The sequence below is a fragment of the Hyaena hyaena genome, unplaced genomic scaffold (assembly GCF_003009895.1).
Source record: "Hyaena hyaena isolate Hyena2069 unplaced genomic scaffold, ASM300989v1 scaffold_127, whole genome shotgun sequence".
Taxonomy (NCBI): domain Eukaryota; kingdom Metazoa; phylum Chordata; class Mammalia; order Carnivora; family Hyaenidae; genus Hyaena; species Hyaena hyaena.
In genome coordinates this window covers 1,856,775-1,876,204 of record NW_024080758.1, presented here as the reverse complement: position 1 = coordinate 1,876,204, position 19,430 = coordinate 1,856,775, and the positions used below count along the sequence as shown (strand labels likewise).

The window sequence follows — 19,430 nt, the reverse complement described above, 5'->3', positions numbered from 1 at the left end:
CTCGGCACCGGGCGCACAGCCTGCACCGGGAGGCGGGCGGCCTGGGGGAGACGCTCCCGCCCCCGAGGCCGGCCCTGCACCGGGGCTCGGGGAAGACACAAAAGAGGTGCTCCGTCCTCGCCCGCCCGCGAGTTAACACCCAGGGCGCCAGGCAGGGCTTGGAAAAATGAAACCAAATGCTCGGCGGAGGCCAGGCCCCCGCGTCCGATAACTGCCAACTCGTGGGGGTCCAAACCCACACGGAAAGTAGATTTAAGGAGTTTCGAGCACATCGGTGGGGAGACTGCTAGGAAGGCACATCTAAGATGGAAGAAAGGTGGAGGGCTCGGCCGAACGGGCCGGGTCGAGGCCTGCGAGCCTCTGCGCGCACACAGCCTCCGGGCTGCGGAGGCAGCGAGCAGGGCGAACACCGCCGGCGGGGGACGGGAAGGGCCTCCGGAGGCTGCCGGGGATCGGTTTAACCGAAAGGCCGTTCCCCCTTCCTCCATCTGCTCGGCCCCCACTGGAAGCGCACTGCGCGGCCGGCGCCGCGCTCTCGGCGGGTTCGGCGTGGGGGCGGGGAGGCGGGCGCGGGCGGGGCGGGGCGGGGCGGGGCGCGGGCGCGCTCCGGCGCTCCTCCGGCGCGGCGCTCCCGGCGGCGCAGGGGGCGGGGCGCCTATATTACGTGCGCGGCGCCGCCCCTGCGAGAGGACGTTGCGTGCTCGCTCGCGCCAGGCGAGTCTCCGCGTCTCCCTCGCGAACTCGGTGAAAGGAATTGGCGCCGTTCGACACCAGGCGGGTCCGCTCTGCAGCACGAACCCACCTCCAGCCGCAGCCGCAGCCGCCGCCCGGGCCGACGAGCAGCCGCAGCAGCCGCCACCAGTGGCCGAGCGAGCGGAGCCGAGTTTGAGCCAGCGCCTAGCGGTGAATCGGGGCCCTCACCATGAGTTCCTCGCCTGTTAATGTAAAAAAGCTGAAGGTCTCGGAGCTGAAAGAGGAGCTCAAGAAGCGGCGCCTTTCCGACAAGGGCCTCAAGGCCGAGCTCATGGAGCGCCTCCAGGCCGCGCTGGACGACGAGGAGGCCGGCGGCCGCCCCGCCATGGAGCCCGGGAACGGCAGCCTCGACCTGGGCGGGGATTCCGCCGGGCGCTCGGGAGCAGGCCTCGAGCAGGAGGCCGCGGCCGGCGGCGACGAGGAGGAGGAGGAGGAGGAAGAGGAGGAGGAAGGGATCGCCGCGCTGGATGGCGACCAGATGGAGCTAGGGGAGGAGAACGGGGCCGCGGGGGCGGCCGACTCGGGCCCGATGGAGGAGGAGGAGGCCGCCTCGGAAGACGAGAACGGCGACGATCAGGGCTTCCAGGAAGGGGAGGATGAGCTCGGCGACGAGGAGGAAGGCGCGGGCGACGAGAACGGGCACGGGGAGCAGCAGCCTCAACCGCCGGCGACGCCGCAGCAACAGCCCCCACAGCAGCGCGGGGCCGCCAAGGAGGCCGCGGGGAAGAGCAGCGGCCCCACCTCGCTGTTCGCGGTGACGGTGGCGCCGCCCGGGGCGAGGCAGGGCCAGCAGCAGGCGGGAGGTAAGAAGAAGGCGGAAGGCGGCGGAGGCGGCGGTCGCCCCGGGGCTCCGGCGGCGGGTGAGTGCTGCGTTGTACGTTGCGCGCGGCGGGAGGCCCGCGCGGGGTGGGGACCGTGCCCCAGGCCTGCCGGAGCCCCGCCGGGGGGAGGGAGCCCCGGGCGGGGGGGGGTCGCCGCGGGGGTGGCGGAGGGGGGGAGGGGGCGCGGGAGGGGGGGAGGGGGCGCGGGGGAATCCCGCCCGGCCGCGAGGCCTCGGGCTCGGGGCGTGCGACGGCGGCGCCTCCATTATGTGGCTGGCGAGCCGGGGGTGGGGGTTGGAGGGGGGGGAGCTGCAGCTGCCGCTGGAGGGGGAGGAGCGGCGGGCGGGAGCCCTGTCGGCCCGCGGTGGCGCCGCCGCGCTGCGTGCGCGCGGTGCGGGCACATGTCTCGGGGGGAGGGGAGAGGCCCGAGGGCCCGGGGCGGGCGCGCTTTGGCGGCGCTGGGCCGCGGTATTGTGCAAGGAGCGCAGGGTCTCGGCGTGACGTCACTTCCGGCGGGAGGGGCCGGGCGGGGAGAGCGGGGCGGAAGATCAGTACAATGCGGCCGCGGGGAACGCGGGCCCGGGTGGGGGAGGGGAGGGGAGGGGAGGGCAGGGCGCGCGGGCCGGCCCGGCCCCTCCCCCCCTTCCTGAACTCTCTTTGGGATACACGTGGGCTCGGGGTCTGTGCCGCGCTAGCCTGCAGGAGCTTTCTCGAATCTTCGCGTAGACTGGCAAAATTAGCGGTGGCTTCGGACTGCGTCACCAGCTCCGGTCCGGTTCTGAGCTGATTGTTCTTTGCGGTCGCGGTGGATTCGTCGGTTGAAAACCCTCCCGAAAAAGAACGGGAAAGTCGAGCTTTTGGCGCCCCCAAGCAGGAACGGGGTTTTTCTCTTCCGCCGTGGCGCGGCTTTGGCCCCTTACGCGGGGGTGTTGTGTGTTGTAGGAGACGGCAAAACAGAGCAGAAAGGCGGAGATAAAAAGAGAGGTGTGAAAAGACCTCGAGAAGATCACGGCCGTGGATATTTTGAGTACATTGAAGAGAACAAGTATAGCAGGTTAGAGGACGCCCGTGTAGTTCTTCTCGCTTGCCCGCCCGCTCGCTCTTGGGTAGGACGAGCTGAATCCGGAGACAATTCTGTCTTTCAGAGCCAAGTCTCCCCAGCCACCTGTTGAAGAGGAAGATGAGCACTTCGATGACACAGTGGTTTGTCTTGATACTTGTAAGTGAAGCTGTTTCTTCCCTCTACTCCCCTAGTGACTCAGGTGTGGCGGTTTGGGTTCGAGAGCGGTAGAAAACCGTAACGCAGTGCACTGAACTTAACCAAGCGCAGAACTTAGCGTAAACCGTTTCTTTTAAAAGCAGGAAGGCAATGGCTTGTATTCAGATTTCGGTAGCTCAGTATTTAGTACCGCATCGGTAGTGTCCTATTGGTAATTTTCCAGGCTTCGGCAATTTGGTTATGTATTTTTTTTTTAAATATGATTCGAAAGCTCTCATTTGCAGGAATGTAAAGTTAATGCTAGTTTTTCGATTTTCGTTAGCTAATGGAAACATGTTAAGACTGTAACTTGTCCTTAAAGGCTCCTACAATAATTTCCTTTTTTTGGCTAGAATTCTAGTAAGTGAGCTATTTTGGGCTAGTTGAATATGTAATTGATGGCTTTTCCCATTAGCACGCAAGTGTATTCCCTATTCTAAAAGATTGTAATATTACTTTTTCAATAACTGCTCTTTTGTTCTCAATTCCAGTTCAGTAGCTGCTGCTTTAACATAAGTTGATTTCTTCCAAAGACCTGGGGCAGCAGCAGTGGGCTATCACGGGGCTACTAGCTTTCTTCAGCAGCGAATGGTGTCAATGGCAGCGTTGTAAATTCTGCTACTTTACCCAGTTGGGTTGCAATTGAGTATGAGAAGTATTGCAGACCTCTAGATGGGCCTTGGCTGTCACATGTGTGAATTTTTTTTTTTAAACGAAAACATTTCGTTGGCTTAATATTTGATCAGAAAGCACAATCCTTTCACTTGGATAAAAAGAACAAAGAGTAGAAATCATGGCTCGAAAAGTGGTAAGGTGTGAACCTGCCCTATAGAGCCAGGCAGTTAAAGTTTAAAGTTTTCCGATAACAAGAGTTAATTTTAATCAGATTTGTGAGGATGTAAACGTTAACCCTGGGTTTTTTACTAAATGTCCTTTACAGGTAGTTAGCTAAGGGAGTCTTTTAAAAACGAACATGCACATGGAAAAGTAGTTGATATGAGAGTTTTAAACATAGTTCCGGTTGCTTAAATACGAACTATGCGGCCATTGGCCAGACAGTGAGGCAGTGATTCCAGAAGTCACACTCCTATCAAAGCAGGCTTTTAATTCGTTAATTAGGGATATCAACACCTTAATTCGCTATCTATATCGGGTACAAACACAATTTGTTGAGTCAAAAGTTCTATCAGTGATAAGGAATTTGGAGAGCAAAGCTTAATATTTAAGGAGAATTCCCAACTAGGTTTCCTTTCCTTTCATCAATAAGAACTGTTTAAGGAAACAGTTTTTTAACTTTAGTTCTCAAGGGAGAACTCCAAGAAGGTGCATACTAAATGAGCCAGTGACCCAAAGGTAGCTAAGTTAAAGACCTTTTGGATTTGGATAATCCCGGGAAGTGGATAATCCTCCATTGTTATTGACTAACTGACAAGCCTGAGGAAAAGGGACTTGAAGATGCTGTAATATTAACCGCGTCAGACGACCAGGTTTGCACTTTGTAGGGTTGAGGTTGCCTTCACAAGTTGCAGAGAGAATTTAGGATCTAGAGCCCCTAGTGTTTTAAAACTACAAAGTGCAGGATCAACGGCTCAGTATTCCTGTATTTTAAAATACGTGGTCATGGCCTACCTTCAGTTTTATTGTGGCACGGGTAAATTCTCCCTGGTTCTGGCATACTTCACTTTGATTTCCTGCTATCCTCTACTGCTTGCCTCTAAATCAAGGTAAAGAGCAGAGCAGGTATGTATCCATGTCACATTGTCTTGATTATTTTATATATTTAAAATACACGTGAAACCTTGCTGTTTTAGTTTTGTAGGCTTTTGACGCTTTAGTTTGTAATTTGTCGAGAGTGACTTGGTGTGGGGGTGGGGCTTAAGCTGAAGGTCAGAGCAGCAGCATGGTCCGTGGTAGCAGTGTCTGGGAAGCACTAGGAAATGCGCAAGAATGTAATCACCGGGTTTTTTCTATGTAGCAGATGTATTTACGTGGGATGTCGAAAGAAATAATATGGTATTTTGATATAATTACAGATAATTGTGATCTGCATTTTAAAATATCAAGAGACCGCCTCAGTGCTTCTTCCCTTACTATGGAGAGCTTTGCTTTTCTTTGGGCTGGAGGAAGGGCATCCTATGGTGTGTCAAAAGGCAAAGTCTGTTTTGAGATGAAGGTAAATGCAGTTTTGTGATTTTTTTTTTTTTTTTTTTAATTTTTTTAAAGCAAGTGAATTTCCATGTGCTTGACACTATGTGGTGTCTGGAGCTTCTTGTCTTTGAAGTTTCCGTGGACTGGAAGAGGGGCTTGGAATACCTTTGCTTTCTAGCTGTTAACCATGTGTGTTACATCCGAATTTATGTTATTGAGCCAGCCCATTTTTATTTAGGGTGCTCCTTTTTTATCAGGCACTTTCAGAAAGGCCCACCAAGGGTTTAAAAATAACTGTTAGGTTTCTGGTTTTGTTCCAGAGCAAAACATGCTGAGTGTACACTTTAATTGGTTTTGAGTCAGGAATATGTAATTTTTAAATATTAACTGTTCTTTTCAGTGTGATCCAACCAAGTACTTAACTTGAACCTTTTCAATTTCAAGTCATAAGTTCTTCCAATTTGTAAAGTGCTGGTTGGGGGGAGATGGCAGGGGTAGATTGGGTGTCTTTGTATTCGTCACCAGAGAAGAATCAGCCCACGGCCCAGATGAAATAAGCTCGTGAGTTCAAGTGTTTATCTTCGTCGTAATCATTTTGTGATTTGATTTTTAGGTTACAGAGAAGATCCCAGTGAGGCATTTATATACAAAAGATATTGACATACATGAAGTTCGGATTGGCTGGTCACTAACCACAAGTGGAATGTTGCTTGGTAAAGTTTCCATTAGAGTACTCTCCTCATGAGTGTTTAGGGTCGGTTTTCAGTAGTTTGACTAGAAGGTATTCTAAATCTCCTGCCTGTTCTTAACCTGTTTTGTTAGTATTTAAAAGATGAATGGTGTTAGCATGTGTAGTAGGATGGTTACTTGTTTTACGACCAGTGGTTTAAAAAAAAAAACACCAAACCCTTATCCTATGGTATGCAGTTTTTCAGAGTTCATAAAGCCGTGTAGCCATTAATTGTCTGTATTTTAGATACAGTATAAGTGGAACATTAGGTTAGATACTCCTTTCTTTTGTTGACTTCCACCCTGAATGTTAAAATATGTGGGTCACGGGACTGTTTTGAACAATCGATTTCATGAGAGTTCATTATTTTCTTAGGTGAAGAAGAATTTTCTTATGGGTATTCTCTTAAAGGAATAAAAACCTGCAACTGTGAGACTGAAGATTATGGAGAGAAATTTGATGAAAATGATGTGATTACATGTTTTGCTGTAAGTTACCTAAGTTTCTATAAGTGAGAAATTTATTAGTTGGGGATTTTTTTTTTTTTTTTTTAAAGATTACTCAACAGTACTTCAGTACTTCAACCTTCCTCTGACTGAAAACTGTTTAACATGAACTGGATCTGAAAAATGTAGTGAATTTACTAAAAGAAGTATCATTTCAGCTTCTAGATGTATGTGTTTCGTTGTTTACAAGTATTAAAAAGCTCTTAACGTTTAATCTCCGTATGTTTTCCATAGGATAAGCTTTACTTGTTTGAATTTAGAAGTTTTTTGTTTTTTTGTTTTTTTTTTTAAAGAAAGTTGAAGCCGGTTAAACCGTAATTTTTTCCCCCCAATTTAACAGAACTTTGAAAGTGATGAAGTTGAGCTCTCCTATGCAAAGAACGGGCAAGATCTTGGCATTGCCTTCAAAATCAGTAAGGAAATTCTTGCTGGAAGGCCACTCTTCCCGCATGTTCTCTGCCACAACTGTGCAGTTGAGTTTAATTTTGGTCAGAAGGAAAAGCCATATTTTCCAATACCGGAAGATTACACTTTTATCCAGAATGTCCCCTTAGAGGATCGAGTTAGAGGACCAAAGGGGCCTGAAGAGAAGAAGGATTGTGAAGTAAGTGGATTTTTTTTTTTAAAGTGATTGAAGGTTATTTTTGTTGGGCAAGCATGACCGGAAGCTCTGGACAATTGGTCTGTTTCATCTGCTTTGTGGCACACCTGTTGGCATCAGCCATAGCAGCATTCTTTTATGTAGAATGTTGTTAACCCAAAATTCCTTGTTTTCAGGTAGTGAAAATTTACATTATTTAAACTGGGTTTTTGTGCACTTAAGAAAAGACTTGGGGTATTTTTAGGTGGCTCTGCTAAGTGAAATGACGTTTTCTTCCACCGTAGGTTGTTATGATGATTGGCTTGCCTGGGGCTGGGAAAACTACCTGGGTCACTAAGCACGCAGCAGAAAACCCCGGTAAATACAACATTCTTGGAACAAACACCATAATGGATAAAATGATGGTAAGTAAGGTATTTGAGGATGTGATAGCAGGATTTAAAAAGTCCAGAAGGTATTCTAACTTTTTTGCCTGTTGTCTTTATCCATTTGTTGGTGCTTTAGAGATAGGAACTTGGGCAGAGTTCCATTGGTTACTTACACTGTAGAAAGAAGGCTATAAAGTAAACTCCCTTTATCTGGAAGGTGAAGCGCATTCCAGTGGCAACACTTGGCTTTTCTATAAAACTTTTTGAACTATTAGCTTTCAGTAGCTAAACTAGATTTGAAGAGCAGATCTTGCTACAAGATAAAGTGACCTTTTTTTTGTAGCGATCATAAGGAAAGGCAGTATTTAAAATTCACAACGTCTGGTTTTGACGTAGAGCTAAGCTGTTAAAAAAAGTTTAAGCTTAAACAGATGAATGTAAGGGAAGGGAAGCAAAAATAGTATAAAAACGGGTAGGGACAAAAACAGAAGAGACTTAAATATGGAGAACAAACGGTTACTGGAGGTGGTGTTGGGGGGGGTGGAGGCGCATTAAGGAATCCAGTCCTGAAGTCACTGTTGCACTAGATGCTAACTTGGGTGTAAATTTAAAAAATAAATTAAAAAAAAAAAAAAGTGAATCTTTATTCTCAAGTTCAAAGGGACTGTTGACCTTGTAAACCAGGTGGCAGGTTTTAAGAAGCAGATGGCTGATACCGGCAAGCTGAACACGCTGCTGCAGAGGGCCCCACAGTGTCTCGGGAAGTTCATTGAGATCGCTGCCCGCAAGAAGCGACATTTCATTCTGGATCAGGTGAGCCGGACTCTGAGGTTGAGAGGAGGAGCTGATGACTGGGCTTGGCGTGGAGCTAACGTTTGGGTTTATAAACTTTGTTTTAAAGACCAACGTGTCTGCCGCTGCCCAGAGGAGAAAAATGTGCCTGTTTGCAGGCTTCCAACGAAAAGCTGTTGTAGTTTGCCCAAAAGATGAAGACTATAAGCAACGAACACAGAAGAAAGCTGAAGTAGAGGGGAAAGACCTACCGGAACACGCAGTCCTCAAAATGAAAGGCACGGAATTTGATTCTATTAGCCGTGATCGTGATCTGTACACTTATATGAAACTGCTTGTATGTGGTTTCATAAGTTATGTTACCTCTTGGTACAGGGGTGTGGTTCCTTTATGTCTGTTTTTGGGAAAAGGCTCGGACCCCATGAGTGGATGGTGTAGTGTGGTTTGAAAGAATGAGAGCTGCTCCAGTTGCAGGCTTTGGGATTGCACTTTTAAGCTAATCTGACCTTACTCCTTGTAGGAAACTTCACGCTGCCGGAGGTGGCTGAGTGCTTTGATGAAATAACCTATGTTGAGCTGCAGAAGGAGGAGGCCCAAAAACTTTTGGAGCAATATAAGGAAGAGAGCAAAAAGGCCCTTCCGCCAGAGAAGAAGCAGAACACTGGCTCCAAGAAGAGCAATAAAAATAAGAGTGGCAAGAACCAGTTCAACAGGGGCGGTGGCCACAGAGGACGTGGCGGGTTCAACATGCGCGGCGGAAATTTCAGAGGGGGAGGTAGGTTCGCTTCGGAGGGTTTCCTTTGTTGGCGCTTCCAGGTTCGAGCAAGGGCTGATGGTATTTTTTTAGTTGGGGTCTGATGTTTAACTGAAGTTCACGTAGGACGTTTGGTCTCGCGTTGACTCTGTCGCTCTAGTAACTAGTTTGAAATCTTTCTGCGATGTGATCCTAAGCACACCTAGTTAGTGAAGGGTTAAATTAAACCTCGATCTCGTCTCTTTTCTTTTTAAACATTTATGTGTTTTAAGGGCTCTTGTACGCTCGCGGCGGTGGGAGGGGTGGTGGAGAATCCCCAGGAGGCTCCGTGCTGTCAGCACAAGGCCCCCAGCGGGGCTCGGTACCGCAGACCTTGACACGAGGGCCTGAGCTGAAATCGAGAGTCAGGCGCCTACCTGACTGAGCCAGGCAGGCGCCTCACTGTTTTTAAGTTACTCTCTGTACGATAGAGGACCGGTCGGGAAGACTCTGGAGTCCCCTGGAAAGGAGGCACGAGACTCTAACTGAACGCATCTCATCTTCAGCTCCTGGGAACCGCGGCGGCTACAACAGGAGGGGCAACATGCCGCAGCGAGGCGGCGGTGGCGGCGGCAGCGGCGGCATTGGCTACCCGTACCCTCGCGGCCCCGTGTTCCCCAGCCGAGGCGGCTACTCGAACAGAGGCAACTACAGCAGAGGTGGAATGCCCAACAGAGGGAACTACAACCAGGTAAGGGTCTCCTGGACTTGGGGAAGTTGTGCGATACGATGTCACCGCATCAGAACGGCAGGTGGGAGCGCGGCGACGCAGGAGCGCTGGAGCTGGTCTCACAGGGCCGCTAGGGTTCGGGTGCACGAGCCAGCAACACTTGGCCCAGGAGGTCTGAATGAGTGAATGAAACCCCCAGAGGAAACGACTCGGGACGCCCAGGGTGGAGTCGCTAGAGGCCTGTCCTGTGTGCCGCCGCCTCTCCCTTGTGCAGCCCTTCTGGAGCTGTGCTCGGAGATTTTTAAGGATTTCCTTTTCTTCCCCCCCACCCAGAACTTCAGAGGACGAGGAAACAATCGTGGCTACAAAAACCAATCTCAGGGCTACAACCAGTGGCAGCAGGGTGTAAGTAACAACTTCTGTGTTCCGTACATTCATTGTGCCTTAAGTTCATCGTAAGAGTCAGTGTCACCGCTTGTGCAGGGATTGGAGTGTTGATCAGTGTGACAGGGCGAGGTTTGAACATAGGTGGAGTTGGCTGTAACTTATTGTTTTACTGAAGTAATATTCTTTAATACGTACGGTTCTTTTTATCGCTAGTTGTAATTGTATAAACTAACCAAGTCGTGATGTGTTTTCTTTCGTAATGTGCTTATTGGTAATAATGGGATATTAATACTAACTCGATCTGGTTTGATAGAAATCAGAGGTATGACAGGCGTAAATTTGTTTCCAGCAATTACTCTGAATTAGATTGTCATTTCCTAAAAGCAATTTGAGTGGCTTATTGATGTTTTTTCTTTAAAAAAAAAATTTTCTCTTACAGCAATTCTGGGGTCAGAAGCCATGGAGTCAGCATTATCACCAAGGATATTATTGAATACCCAAATAAAACGAACTGATACATATTTCTCCAAAACCTTCACAAGAAGTCGACTGTTTTCTTTAGTAGGCTAACTTTTTAAACATTCCACAAGAGGAAGTGCCTGCGGGTTCCTTTTTTAGAAGCTTTGTGGGTTGATTTTTTTTCTTTTCTTTTTTGTACATTTTTAATTGCAGTTTTAAAGTGAATCGTAAGAGAACCTCAGCATTGTGCACGATAAGAGAATGTGTCAGTATTTCAGGGTTCTACATTTTATCTGTAAAATGTGACTTTTTTTTTTTTTATCACAACAAAAGTAAAATGTTGCTTTGTACCTGGTGTCTTTTATTAAGAATTTACTCCCCCCATTTCTCACAGAGATAACAGTCGGGAGTCATTGTCACAATATAATAGAAATGTTAGCAGCCAGATCCGTGGGAGGACCGCGCGGTCCCCAGGAATCGCCTGAGACTCTGTACCGCCCCTAGGACACTCCATCCTCTCTGTAGCCTGCCGCGCGGCGGAGGGGGAAGCTCATCGTAGTTCCTGACCATAACTGGGAAGTCTCTTTTCTTTTTCCTTTAAAATAACAACGGAATTGGCACAATTGGGAACGAAGATAAAACTTGGAACCAAGAGAGAGAAGATGGAGTGTACGTAGAAGGGCTGTTCTCAATGTAAAACTTTGGTTGCATTATTTGTGGAGGCTCAAACTTGTGAAGGTTAAATACCATAATTTTTCCATTTGTTCTGCATTTTGATTCTAAAAGAAAGCTGGCTTTGCCCATTTCTTATTAAAAAAACTTGTTGTAAATCCAGTTGTCTAATGGGATCTATATGAAGTTAGCGATGTCTGTATGCCCTTCTCCCACAAAATACTGTACCACTAGTGTGCTTGTAGTACTTTACTCCACCGTCTTTGTAAGCTAATGAAATTGTGAGTCACCCATTTATATCTTAATTTTTAATCATGTCAGTTCTTGAATGGGTATCTCCTTAGCCTGCTGATTTCTTTTTCTTTCTAAAGAAAGTGGGTGGAGAAATTAATTTAGACGTTTGTTTGCAATAAAAAGAATTCATTTTACTCTCGTTTTGGGATTCTCGCCATCAAGGTTCAAAATCCCTTTATAAAACTCCCAAGAGGAGGAAATTTAAGTGTGTGCTCTCTGGACAGCTTATTCTGTACTCTGTACTTGCAACATTTAGGTTTTAAAAACTTAAATGTATACTGACCATTGACTTTAATTAAGTAAAGTTGAATCCTTCCTTCCCCTCCCCCCCACAGACGACTTAACATTTAACGAGGGGAAAAGGTGCACTGGCTGCTGGGAGAAGTTAACCCTCTGTTTACCATCTTTACGAAATGCTAACGGCTGTCCTCAAGTGAATATCTTAAATACGCATATATGTGATACGTGAGACTCTGGGAACAGATGCTTTTAGAAGCCATCATGCAAGCCAGTCATTTCACGACTACACAACGCTGCTAACTTAACTGTAGCTATGTGACCGCATTAGATCCCCTAATCGTAATTCTATTGGGTTTGCACAGAACACTTAATCTTCTAAAGGACCCTCACTGATGTGAAGTGAGGAATCAGGAGTCAAACTGTAGAACTAAAACTTGACTTCAGTCTAGAACTTGGTTGGTGTTTTAGGCTGCTTCTGGAAAGTTGAGGTTCGTGTGTTATTTCTGTTGGCTTAGACTTTTGTTTTTAGCCCTCTTCGATTAGACTGTTCACTTCTTCAGACTCTGAGGCATTCTGCTACCGGCTGAGTGGGAGTGGAGTTTAAATGGCGGTGTAGGTTTAGGCTGATACATTTTGGGAACAGGCTAATCCTGGAATTACCGTAGAGCATACTTAACAGTACAAGAGAGCGTCTTCGGGGTTTTTGGTTTTTTTAGCAGTTGAGTTTAGTGCTAGCAATCACTGGCATTAACTGTATCATATCGTACACGCTATGATTATTCGGATTGCGTAAACCTACCCAGGGGAAGAAGAGGTTTCAACCTTGTTGCTCATCAGTGCTCTAGGTACTTTGGAAAAATCTTGGGTCTCCCTTCTAGCTTAAGCCTGCTTACCGAGGAATTCACCCTCTGACGGTAGTGGGGGAGCAAGGGCCCAAGTCACCCTGTTTGGCAGACCGCCTTCCCTTGCGTAGCCCAGGAGAGTTTGGGAAGACCAGTGGAGTAGATGAAAACCCTGTCCGGGAAAGTGGTGACATGGCCAGCAGCAGTCTCCAGAGGAGAATGAAATCTGCCTGGAAAGGAATAATCTTCGTGTTTGGGGAATTTGGGAGAGGGGAGTGTAGCGAATAGCGAGCAAAAGGGAGAAACAAGAAATGCCACTTGGCGGAGTAAGATGTATGTGTGACGGGGAAACTGGGTACATTGCCTGCCCCGACTCCAGGTGGTCCCTCCGTGGCAGCAAGAGCCCAGTGAACAAGAGCTAGCTGGTGCTTTTCCCTAGAAAGTTCCGCGGGTGGTCTTGTCTGCCCCGAGTGAGGTATTGGATCAGATTGGTTAATCAGGAAAGAGGGCAAATCACTGCCACGTAGAAACGAAGTAACAACCCTTGTCCTGTAGAGCATTTGCCTCCTTGATGGTGGGTTCCATCTTGTCGCTCCTGTCTGGCCTTCGGCGGAGGGCTCTGGCTCGGACCTAGGAGGCTAGGACTAACTTGTGGCCCTTCGTGGCCAGACAGTAAGATGAAATCATAGAATGAAGCACGAGTGAAGTCAGTCTGGCAAAAGGAAGCTGTATTAAATTCACAAAACCAGAAGCTCACGCTTGCCCAGGATAGACTCTGAAAATAAGGGCCATGTCCTGAGCACTGACAACAAGGTATTAAAGCTTCTTAAAGACCACTTGCTTTGAAAAAGCATGTAAAATTTTTCCAGGAAAAGTAATATTGGAGTACGTTTTCCACCTTCTGGAGAATTAACGTTCATGGACATACTGTGTTCTGTATTTAATACGTGCATCAGTTGTGGGAGTTGAATGACATTTTTCTGTAAGCTTGATACAAATTGGCTTTTTGTCCTAGGCCCATTTTCATAATAGGTCCTGTTGCACAAATAAAAACGTATTCCCATAGCTTTTTAAGCTTGGGATAGACTTCAGACACGTACAAAGAACGGATTATAGGTCTATAGGAGTGTATCTGGTACTTTTAAAAAAAAAAAAAACCCAGAATAAACTTCTAAGGAAGCTATAAACCTGTCTCTTACAGCCCAAGTCTTAGTTTCTGGTACCAGACATAAATGTACATCTTAAAACCGTTTCCACGATTCCCTTTGTACACGTAAGTATACAGTGGCTTTTTAAAAGTGGGTGGATGTAGCAGAGAGAAGTTCGCCACCCCCAACCCCCAGAATATTCCTTGAAATACTCTGGAAAGAGGAGTACAATATTCTTTCAAAAGCCAGGTTTACCTACAATACCAAAAATGGTTTGAGTCTAAACTTTGTCGTCCTTGGTGTTCCTGGGGCTTTCAGAGAAGCAGCTTAACATTGCAGGAATGGTAGATCCAGAGCAAGGATATGGATTGTTCAGGGCCTTGGCAATAGATCACGATGGTTATGCACTGGCATTAAAGGGAACACTGAATTAGTATTTGGACTAACTGCGTTAGCTTGTCAGTTTGAATTTATCAGTTACATCAAACTAGCCTCTTTGAATTTGAATGGTAATTGCCTAAACTTACCTAAAACTATAATGCCCTCCTGCTACGTGGAGCCTTTTGTTTGGATTTAGGTTTGAATTTTCTTCTCAGCCCTTTTTTCTTCAGCGTCTACAGTAAAACACGGGGGTTGTGTGTGTAACCAGGTTAGTGGTTTTTTTTTTTTTTTTTAAGAGGTTCCCTGATGCCGGTGTATTTTACCCTGGTGCCAGAACTGCAGGTACATGTTAGACAAATCCTAAAAATCCTTTATGCAGCTAACTCATGTTGAAGCGAGTGACCTCAGTCTTGTCTTATTTTTTTAACTTTGTTGTCGAAGGTAAACTCTTCAGAATTATTACAGAAGTGATCTAAAAGTGTGCCGATTGATGCAGTGTCTATCTCTTGAGCGTGTTGGGGTAGACAGAAAAACCAGGACCCCCGAGTATCTCCAAAGTTTTAATTCTGTATATGCAAAATCGAAGAGTTGAAATAACCTACCTAAACAGCTAATGATTGTTTTGCTAAAAATACGCACGCTACTTTATTTGGTCATTACACTTAGTCGATTGCAACACGCGTGCGGCTGGAGCCCCCAGACGAGCACTTAAGATAGGTGAGAGATGGCTGACAATGTGCACATAGAGTAAGTGACATACACAGTCACGTCCTAACCAGCTGACTAAATATAAAATGAGTATGTCTAGTGCGTCCAAGGAACTTAGTCTAGAAGGCTCAGTAGATTGTAAGTACTGTGTTCATAATGTTAACCAGAATCATTTTAAAAATACTTGTGTATTTTGTGAAGTTAGGTTGTGCTGTCCACGTGGAAAGCTGAATAACTACAATTTTTTGGTATTACATAGGTCCTGGGGCATTCGGTTGTGACTGTAGAGCAGTTACTTGTAGGGGAACAAATAAAGCCAGCCCGTCAGTAATCTGCTTGGGAGATAACTAGGGGAGTTATCGGGACAAGGACCTTTTAACTGTGTTTAAATTTGTACTTACTTAATTATTGCCTAGGAGTATCACGATTTTTTTCTCCCCTTTCATGCCAGGATTCAGCGTATACTTGCATCTTGACAAGGAACAGGGGTTTTGCTTTTTTAAACAAAGCTGGATGTGTGGGTATGAGAAACAATATTCTAGAGTCAAAAGCGGTGAGGTAAAAACAGTCTAGATAAACAGAGAACGTGTCTCAGAGAAGATTCACGTTGGCTGCACCGTTACCAATTGCATCGCTGTACCTGCGTTCTCTGGAGCATGTCTGCTCCATCAGCGCAGGCCGGACGGCTAGCCTCGCTACTTGATAAACACGGAGCTGTTGATGGCATGCTTTTCCCTGCCATTCCTGTAACATGTTGTCCATGAGCCCACAGGAATTGGCTTTGCGCAGTGAAATACTCGGCACTTGCCAAGCGCCTCAGGAGCACACTCAACAAGTTAGGGTCAGCAAAAAAAATTAAAAAGGCCAAGAACAGCAAGGTGGCCAGTATAGTCTGCTGACCTGAGCCAGAAACCCCTTGAAGTTGTTATTAAGGCATCCAGAGAGGTGAGGGGAAAATCGGAACTTCAGAAGAATGTTTACTAGAAAGGCAACTAACGATAATTTTTTTAGGTAGCTCTTAATAGAAGGTATCCTTACGTCTCCGTTGTCTAGTTGAAGGGAGTGGGAGCGTCATGGTCAAGTACAATCAAAGATTCCAGCCTAATATATCTATTTTTTTTTAAGTAATAAAGCAAAAAAAAAAATGCTGATTGAAATTTCATCTCCTTTTCCTTAGTCTGTCCATGTGAATGTGCTGTGTGGAAGAGTAAAGGGCCCAACTAAATGTGTTCCAGTGATTCCAATAGGTATTCCAAATTCATTGCTGCTTGTACATTTCATACTTGTTCTATCGGGCTTCCAGGATCACCTTAATTAGAGGTCCCTTATTTAAAAGTACGGGATAGGGAGATGTTGGTAACTGATGGGCTAGATTTCTAGAAACCGGAAGACCAGGTTTTTTTCCTTTTGCCCTTCGCACCCAGGTGTGCTGTGTAGCTGTGTTGGTAGGGTGGTGGCCCCCCAATAGGGTTAAGGCTGCGTATGCAAATAGAGCTGAGTCCTTAAAAGGTTAGATCCTTAGTTCAAATTCCTTCTGTTGTTAACTTTCTGGAAGACATTCATTTTCATATACTCACTTGTAGAGTTTACTGAAAATACTTTAATTCAGAAAACTGTCCAGGACACCTACGTCCTTGTTTTCCCTCCGTCTTTCTTCTGCATCTGTGCTAACTGCACAAATGCTTTGTTCTTCATTAGTTTATAAACATGTCGAAAATAGATTGAGATCCTTTTGGATAATGAGATAGGACTCGATACCAAAATGGGAAAATCAACAAGGAAGTAAATTTAATTGTGAAGACAGAAGGACAAAAAAGGCTCAGTGCGAGCTCTCTGATAGTGCCGGTCCAGAGCATGTAATTTCTCATTGCCCTGAAGTCGTCCTTTAAAGGCTTGATAAGCTTAGAGGGAAATCTGTTGGGTACTATAGTGAGTTGAAATGTAGCTCAATGAAATAGAGCTCCACTGTGTCCCCTAAAAATCTAATGGCTCCTCAAAGAGCAGACTACTCTGTTTCAGACTAAAAAGTAAAAACCTGATTTTGTTCACTGGAGGAAGAAAACCCTTACAAGAAAAACATTTGTTTCAGAAATGAGCTTTGAATTCGGATAGCAAAGCATAGCTTTCATAGGACTTGGCCTCACGGTCCACAGGGAAGAAATGTGGAAACTGCTCCATTAAGAAACTAGAATATACAGGTTGTTTAGTAGATTGTCTAAGGAGAGGCCATACAATAGGTTTATAGCACATGGAACGTAACTAAGTTTTTCCTAGGAAAGTGGAACAGGTACCCGTTGTTGTAACAGAAGCATGAACAGAAGGCTTTTTAAATTGGTGCCTGCTCATATTAATGTAGTCGCTGCTGGTTTTGTCAAAATAGAAATACTTGGGAAACAAACGGCTTTATTCTAGAAAATGAGTAAGGCAAGCATACCTGCAACAATCTAGTGCCCGCGGTTCCAGCTTCAACAAGTAATACCTTGAGAAAGAGCTTTGTGATGAGCTTTGTCCCTAAAGCTTCCTATTTTAAGAGAAAAAAGATGGACCTTCCTGCATAAAATCGGCCATGTAAGACGCCAGCATTTGGGTGGTAGAGGATATTGGTGTATTGTGTTGTCCGGGTTGGATGACCACTGGACCATATTTTAAGATGCTTCCAAAAATGATTCTAGAGAACCAATTAAAAATCGGCATTCTAGCACTCACTTTATTTTTTCTACTTATTAAGACTTTCTGTGTACCCAAACTGTAGTACGTATATTAACGTGACTTTTAAAGGGGTGCCTTGACCCCCATCCACTACAGATTTTTATCTAGGAATAGAAGGATTCAAACCCCATTTGATCCCTAGCTCTTTGCTGAAAAGCGCATAAACAGGAATCCTGAATTTATTATATAGACCTCCTCGCATTATATAATCGAAGCAAAGGGAATCCAGCGATGGAGTATAGAGGTACGTAGACTAAAAAGATGCTTGCAAATCAAATAACGGTACTAGGAATAGTTAAAATTTCTTTGTTGCCAAACTTGGTCATTATAAATCACAAGTCCAGAGAAAAGCTGCTAGTTAATTTTCACTTCCCTGAGGTCCTTTTAACTGTGACGGAAAAGCCAAGTAGTCGAGGGAGGGGTGAGGGAAGGGGGGAAATGCATAGAGCAACTAGAAAGACTTAAAGCATTGTAGATAAGCCACGAAACGTTTTTAAAACTACTAATGACCACAATTCTATTTTAATCAGCTATTTAGCTGGTATCTACTGCTAGATCACCTAGTGTGAAGTTTTGGAATTAATGGAACAGTGAAAGCTGCAATGCACCTGCAGGCCCCCCTCTGCAGGCATGGAAGGTAGGTTACTCTTCTTCCGGATCTGTCCCATGGTGGGTGTGTGGGTGAGTGGGGACCTGGGCTCGGTCTACAGTTTAACAGACACCTGGGGACTGTGTCTAGCCATGCCCGGAGGTGGGGAATGTAAAGAGGAAAGTTGACAAGTTCTTGCCAAAAAAACTCAGGCTCTACCTGTAGCCCTGCCTGTGACCGGAATGGGAAGGCTTGAGCAGAGGCCCGAGGTCGGGTCACGGTGGCCGGAGGTGCGCTGGAGACGGCCTGAGGTTGGGTGGCAGAGTGAGCGGATGGGGTTGGAGACTAGAAGGGGGATGTGGTCTGTCCGGAGGCCTCAAGGAAGGTGGCCAGCGGCCCACGGGGTACGGGCCTGGAGTGTATCCTAGCCCAGCGGGCTGAGTGTGATTTTACAACCTCTTCATAACTGAGGAAGGAAATAGAAGGTATTAATAATCGTGTAAACTTAGTGATATTTAAAAGTGATCCAAGTAAGTGTGTCACAACTTTTGTTTTTATCCAGGTCTCCAATTTATGCAGTAAACTCTGCTGTGAAAATGAACTAACCTTGTTATTGGTGAAGGCCTTGGAAATTTTTGCCAGCCGAGAGGTTTCTTTTACTCAGGGTAAGATGTAATCCTAGAACGGGAGCGCTAGGTGGGGATTTAGGTGACTTAATCCAATTGCCCAATTTTATGCATTGCCTCCATCTATAAATTGGAGCCGAGAACGGGAGTGACCTGCACACACACAGCGTGTTGAAGGTCAGGTTTGATTAGTACGCCTCGGTGCCCCCCACTCACGCAGATACAGCGCTCCCTCGTAACACGTGAGTAACCCATCACTTTGAATATCCTAGACTGGATTCAGCGTGGACTTGTGTCTGTGGCCAGACGGTCTTGGAACCTGCATTTTCCTTTCCAATAACCTCTCCTAGTGAGTGTTCACGTCCTGCCTTTGGTGGCCACTGGATGACTAGAATATCCTCGGGATATGTGCTGGACAGTGGCAACTGGTAAACCGCGTGGCCTGCGCGCCCTGCCCCTCGGGGGGACAGCCACAGGGAAGGTGGGCATAGGAGGGAAGGTGTTCCCTCTCGTGAATCCAACCAAGCAGGTGCTCCCCACTTACTTTTGAGAAGTGGGACATGACAGAATAAAGTCCCAGGGTATCTTGACCTTGCTCTGTTTCTCTAGCTCACCATGATAGCCAAGTTCTAGGACCGTTAATACCAGAATCCTGTCTGCTGGTCTGTTTTCAGACGTATCGTTTCTTAACCAGGAAGACCCCTAGCTGGTGTTCTGTCTTCCTTAAAAGATTTTCTTGAAAAGTCATGTTGATACTTACTGAACTGAAAAAGAAATAATTCCATTGCTTTGAAAAGGGAGTTTTTTCCTGAATGAATAAATGCTGTGGACTTGGCTGGTTGGGTACCTTGTTTTTTTGTTTTTTTTTTTGGCCTTTTTAAATGGCAGCTGATTGAATTGTAAATGACTCGTTTATATTAATGTAATATGTGTGT

The 19,430-nt window shown here is 46.3% G+C and overlaps 1 protein-coding gene across 4 annotated transcripts; it reads left to right on the top strand.

Annotated features, from left to right (window-relative positions):
• Positions 1 to 687: 687 nt before the first annotated feature.
• HNRNPU (heterogeneous nuclear ribonucleoprotein U) lies at positions 688 to 19,330 on the top strand. 4 transcript variants are annotated; one of them, XM_039237481.1, is made up of 16 exons: positions 688 to 1,613; positions 2,517 to 2,628; positions 2,720 to 2,793; positions 4,866 to 5,005; positions 5,594 to 5,693; positions 6,086 to 6,198; positions 6,557 to 6,820; positions 7,102 to 7,221; positions 7,870 to 7,998; positions 8,087 to 8,255; positions 8,498 to 8,752; positions 9,277 to 9,461; positions 9,774 to 9,845; positions 10,267 to 15,818; positions 17,811 to 17,917; positions 18,432 to 19,330. In XM_039237481.1, exons 1-14 carry the CDS (start codon positions 923 to 925, stop codon positions 10,318 to 10,320), a joined length of 2,478 nt encoding a protein of 825 aa, XP_039093412.1. In that variant the 5' UTR covers positions 688 to 922; the 3' UTR covers positions 10,321 to 15,818; positions 17,811 to 17,917; positions 18,432 to 19,330. The 4 variants fall into 4 exon arrangements, with proteins under 4 accessions (XP_039093412.1, XP_039093413.1, XP_039093414.1 ...); XM_039237482.1 differs by having other exon boundaries at positions 10,267 to 17,917; positions 18,432 to 18,534; positions 18,768 to 19,330; XM_039237483.1 differs by having other exon boundaries at positions 688 to 1,556; positions 10,267 to 17,917.
• Positions 19,331 to 19,430: the final 100 nt, after the last annotated feature.

Excerpts from the sequence above, each read along its gene's own strand:
- HNRNPU (XM_039237481.1), top strand. The coding sequence starts at position 923 with ATGAGTTCCTCGCCTGTTAATGTAAAAAAGCTGAAGGTCTCGGAGCTG. Across the intron at positions 7,222-7,869 it reads CCATAATGGATAAAATGATG|GTGGCAGGTTTTAAGAAGCA; the intron begins GTAAGTAAGGTA and ends CTTGTAAACCAG. Across the intron at positions 9,846-10,266 it reads ACAACCAGTGGCAGCAGGGT|CAATTCTGGGGTCAGAAGCC; the intron begins GTAAGTAACAAC and ends TTTCTCTTACAG.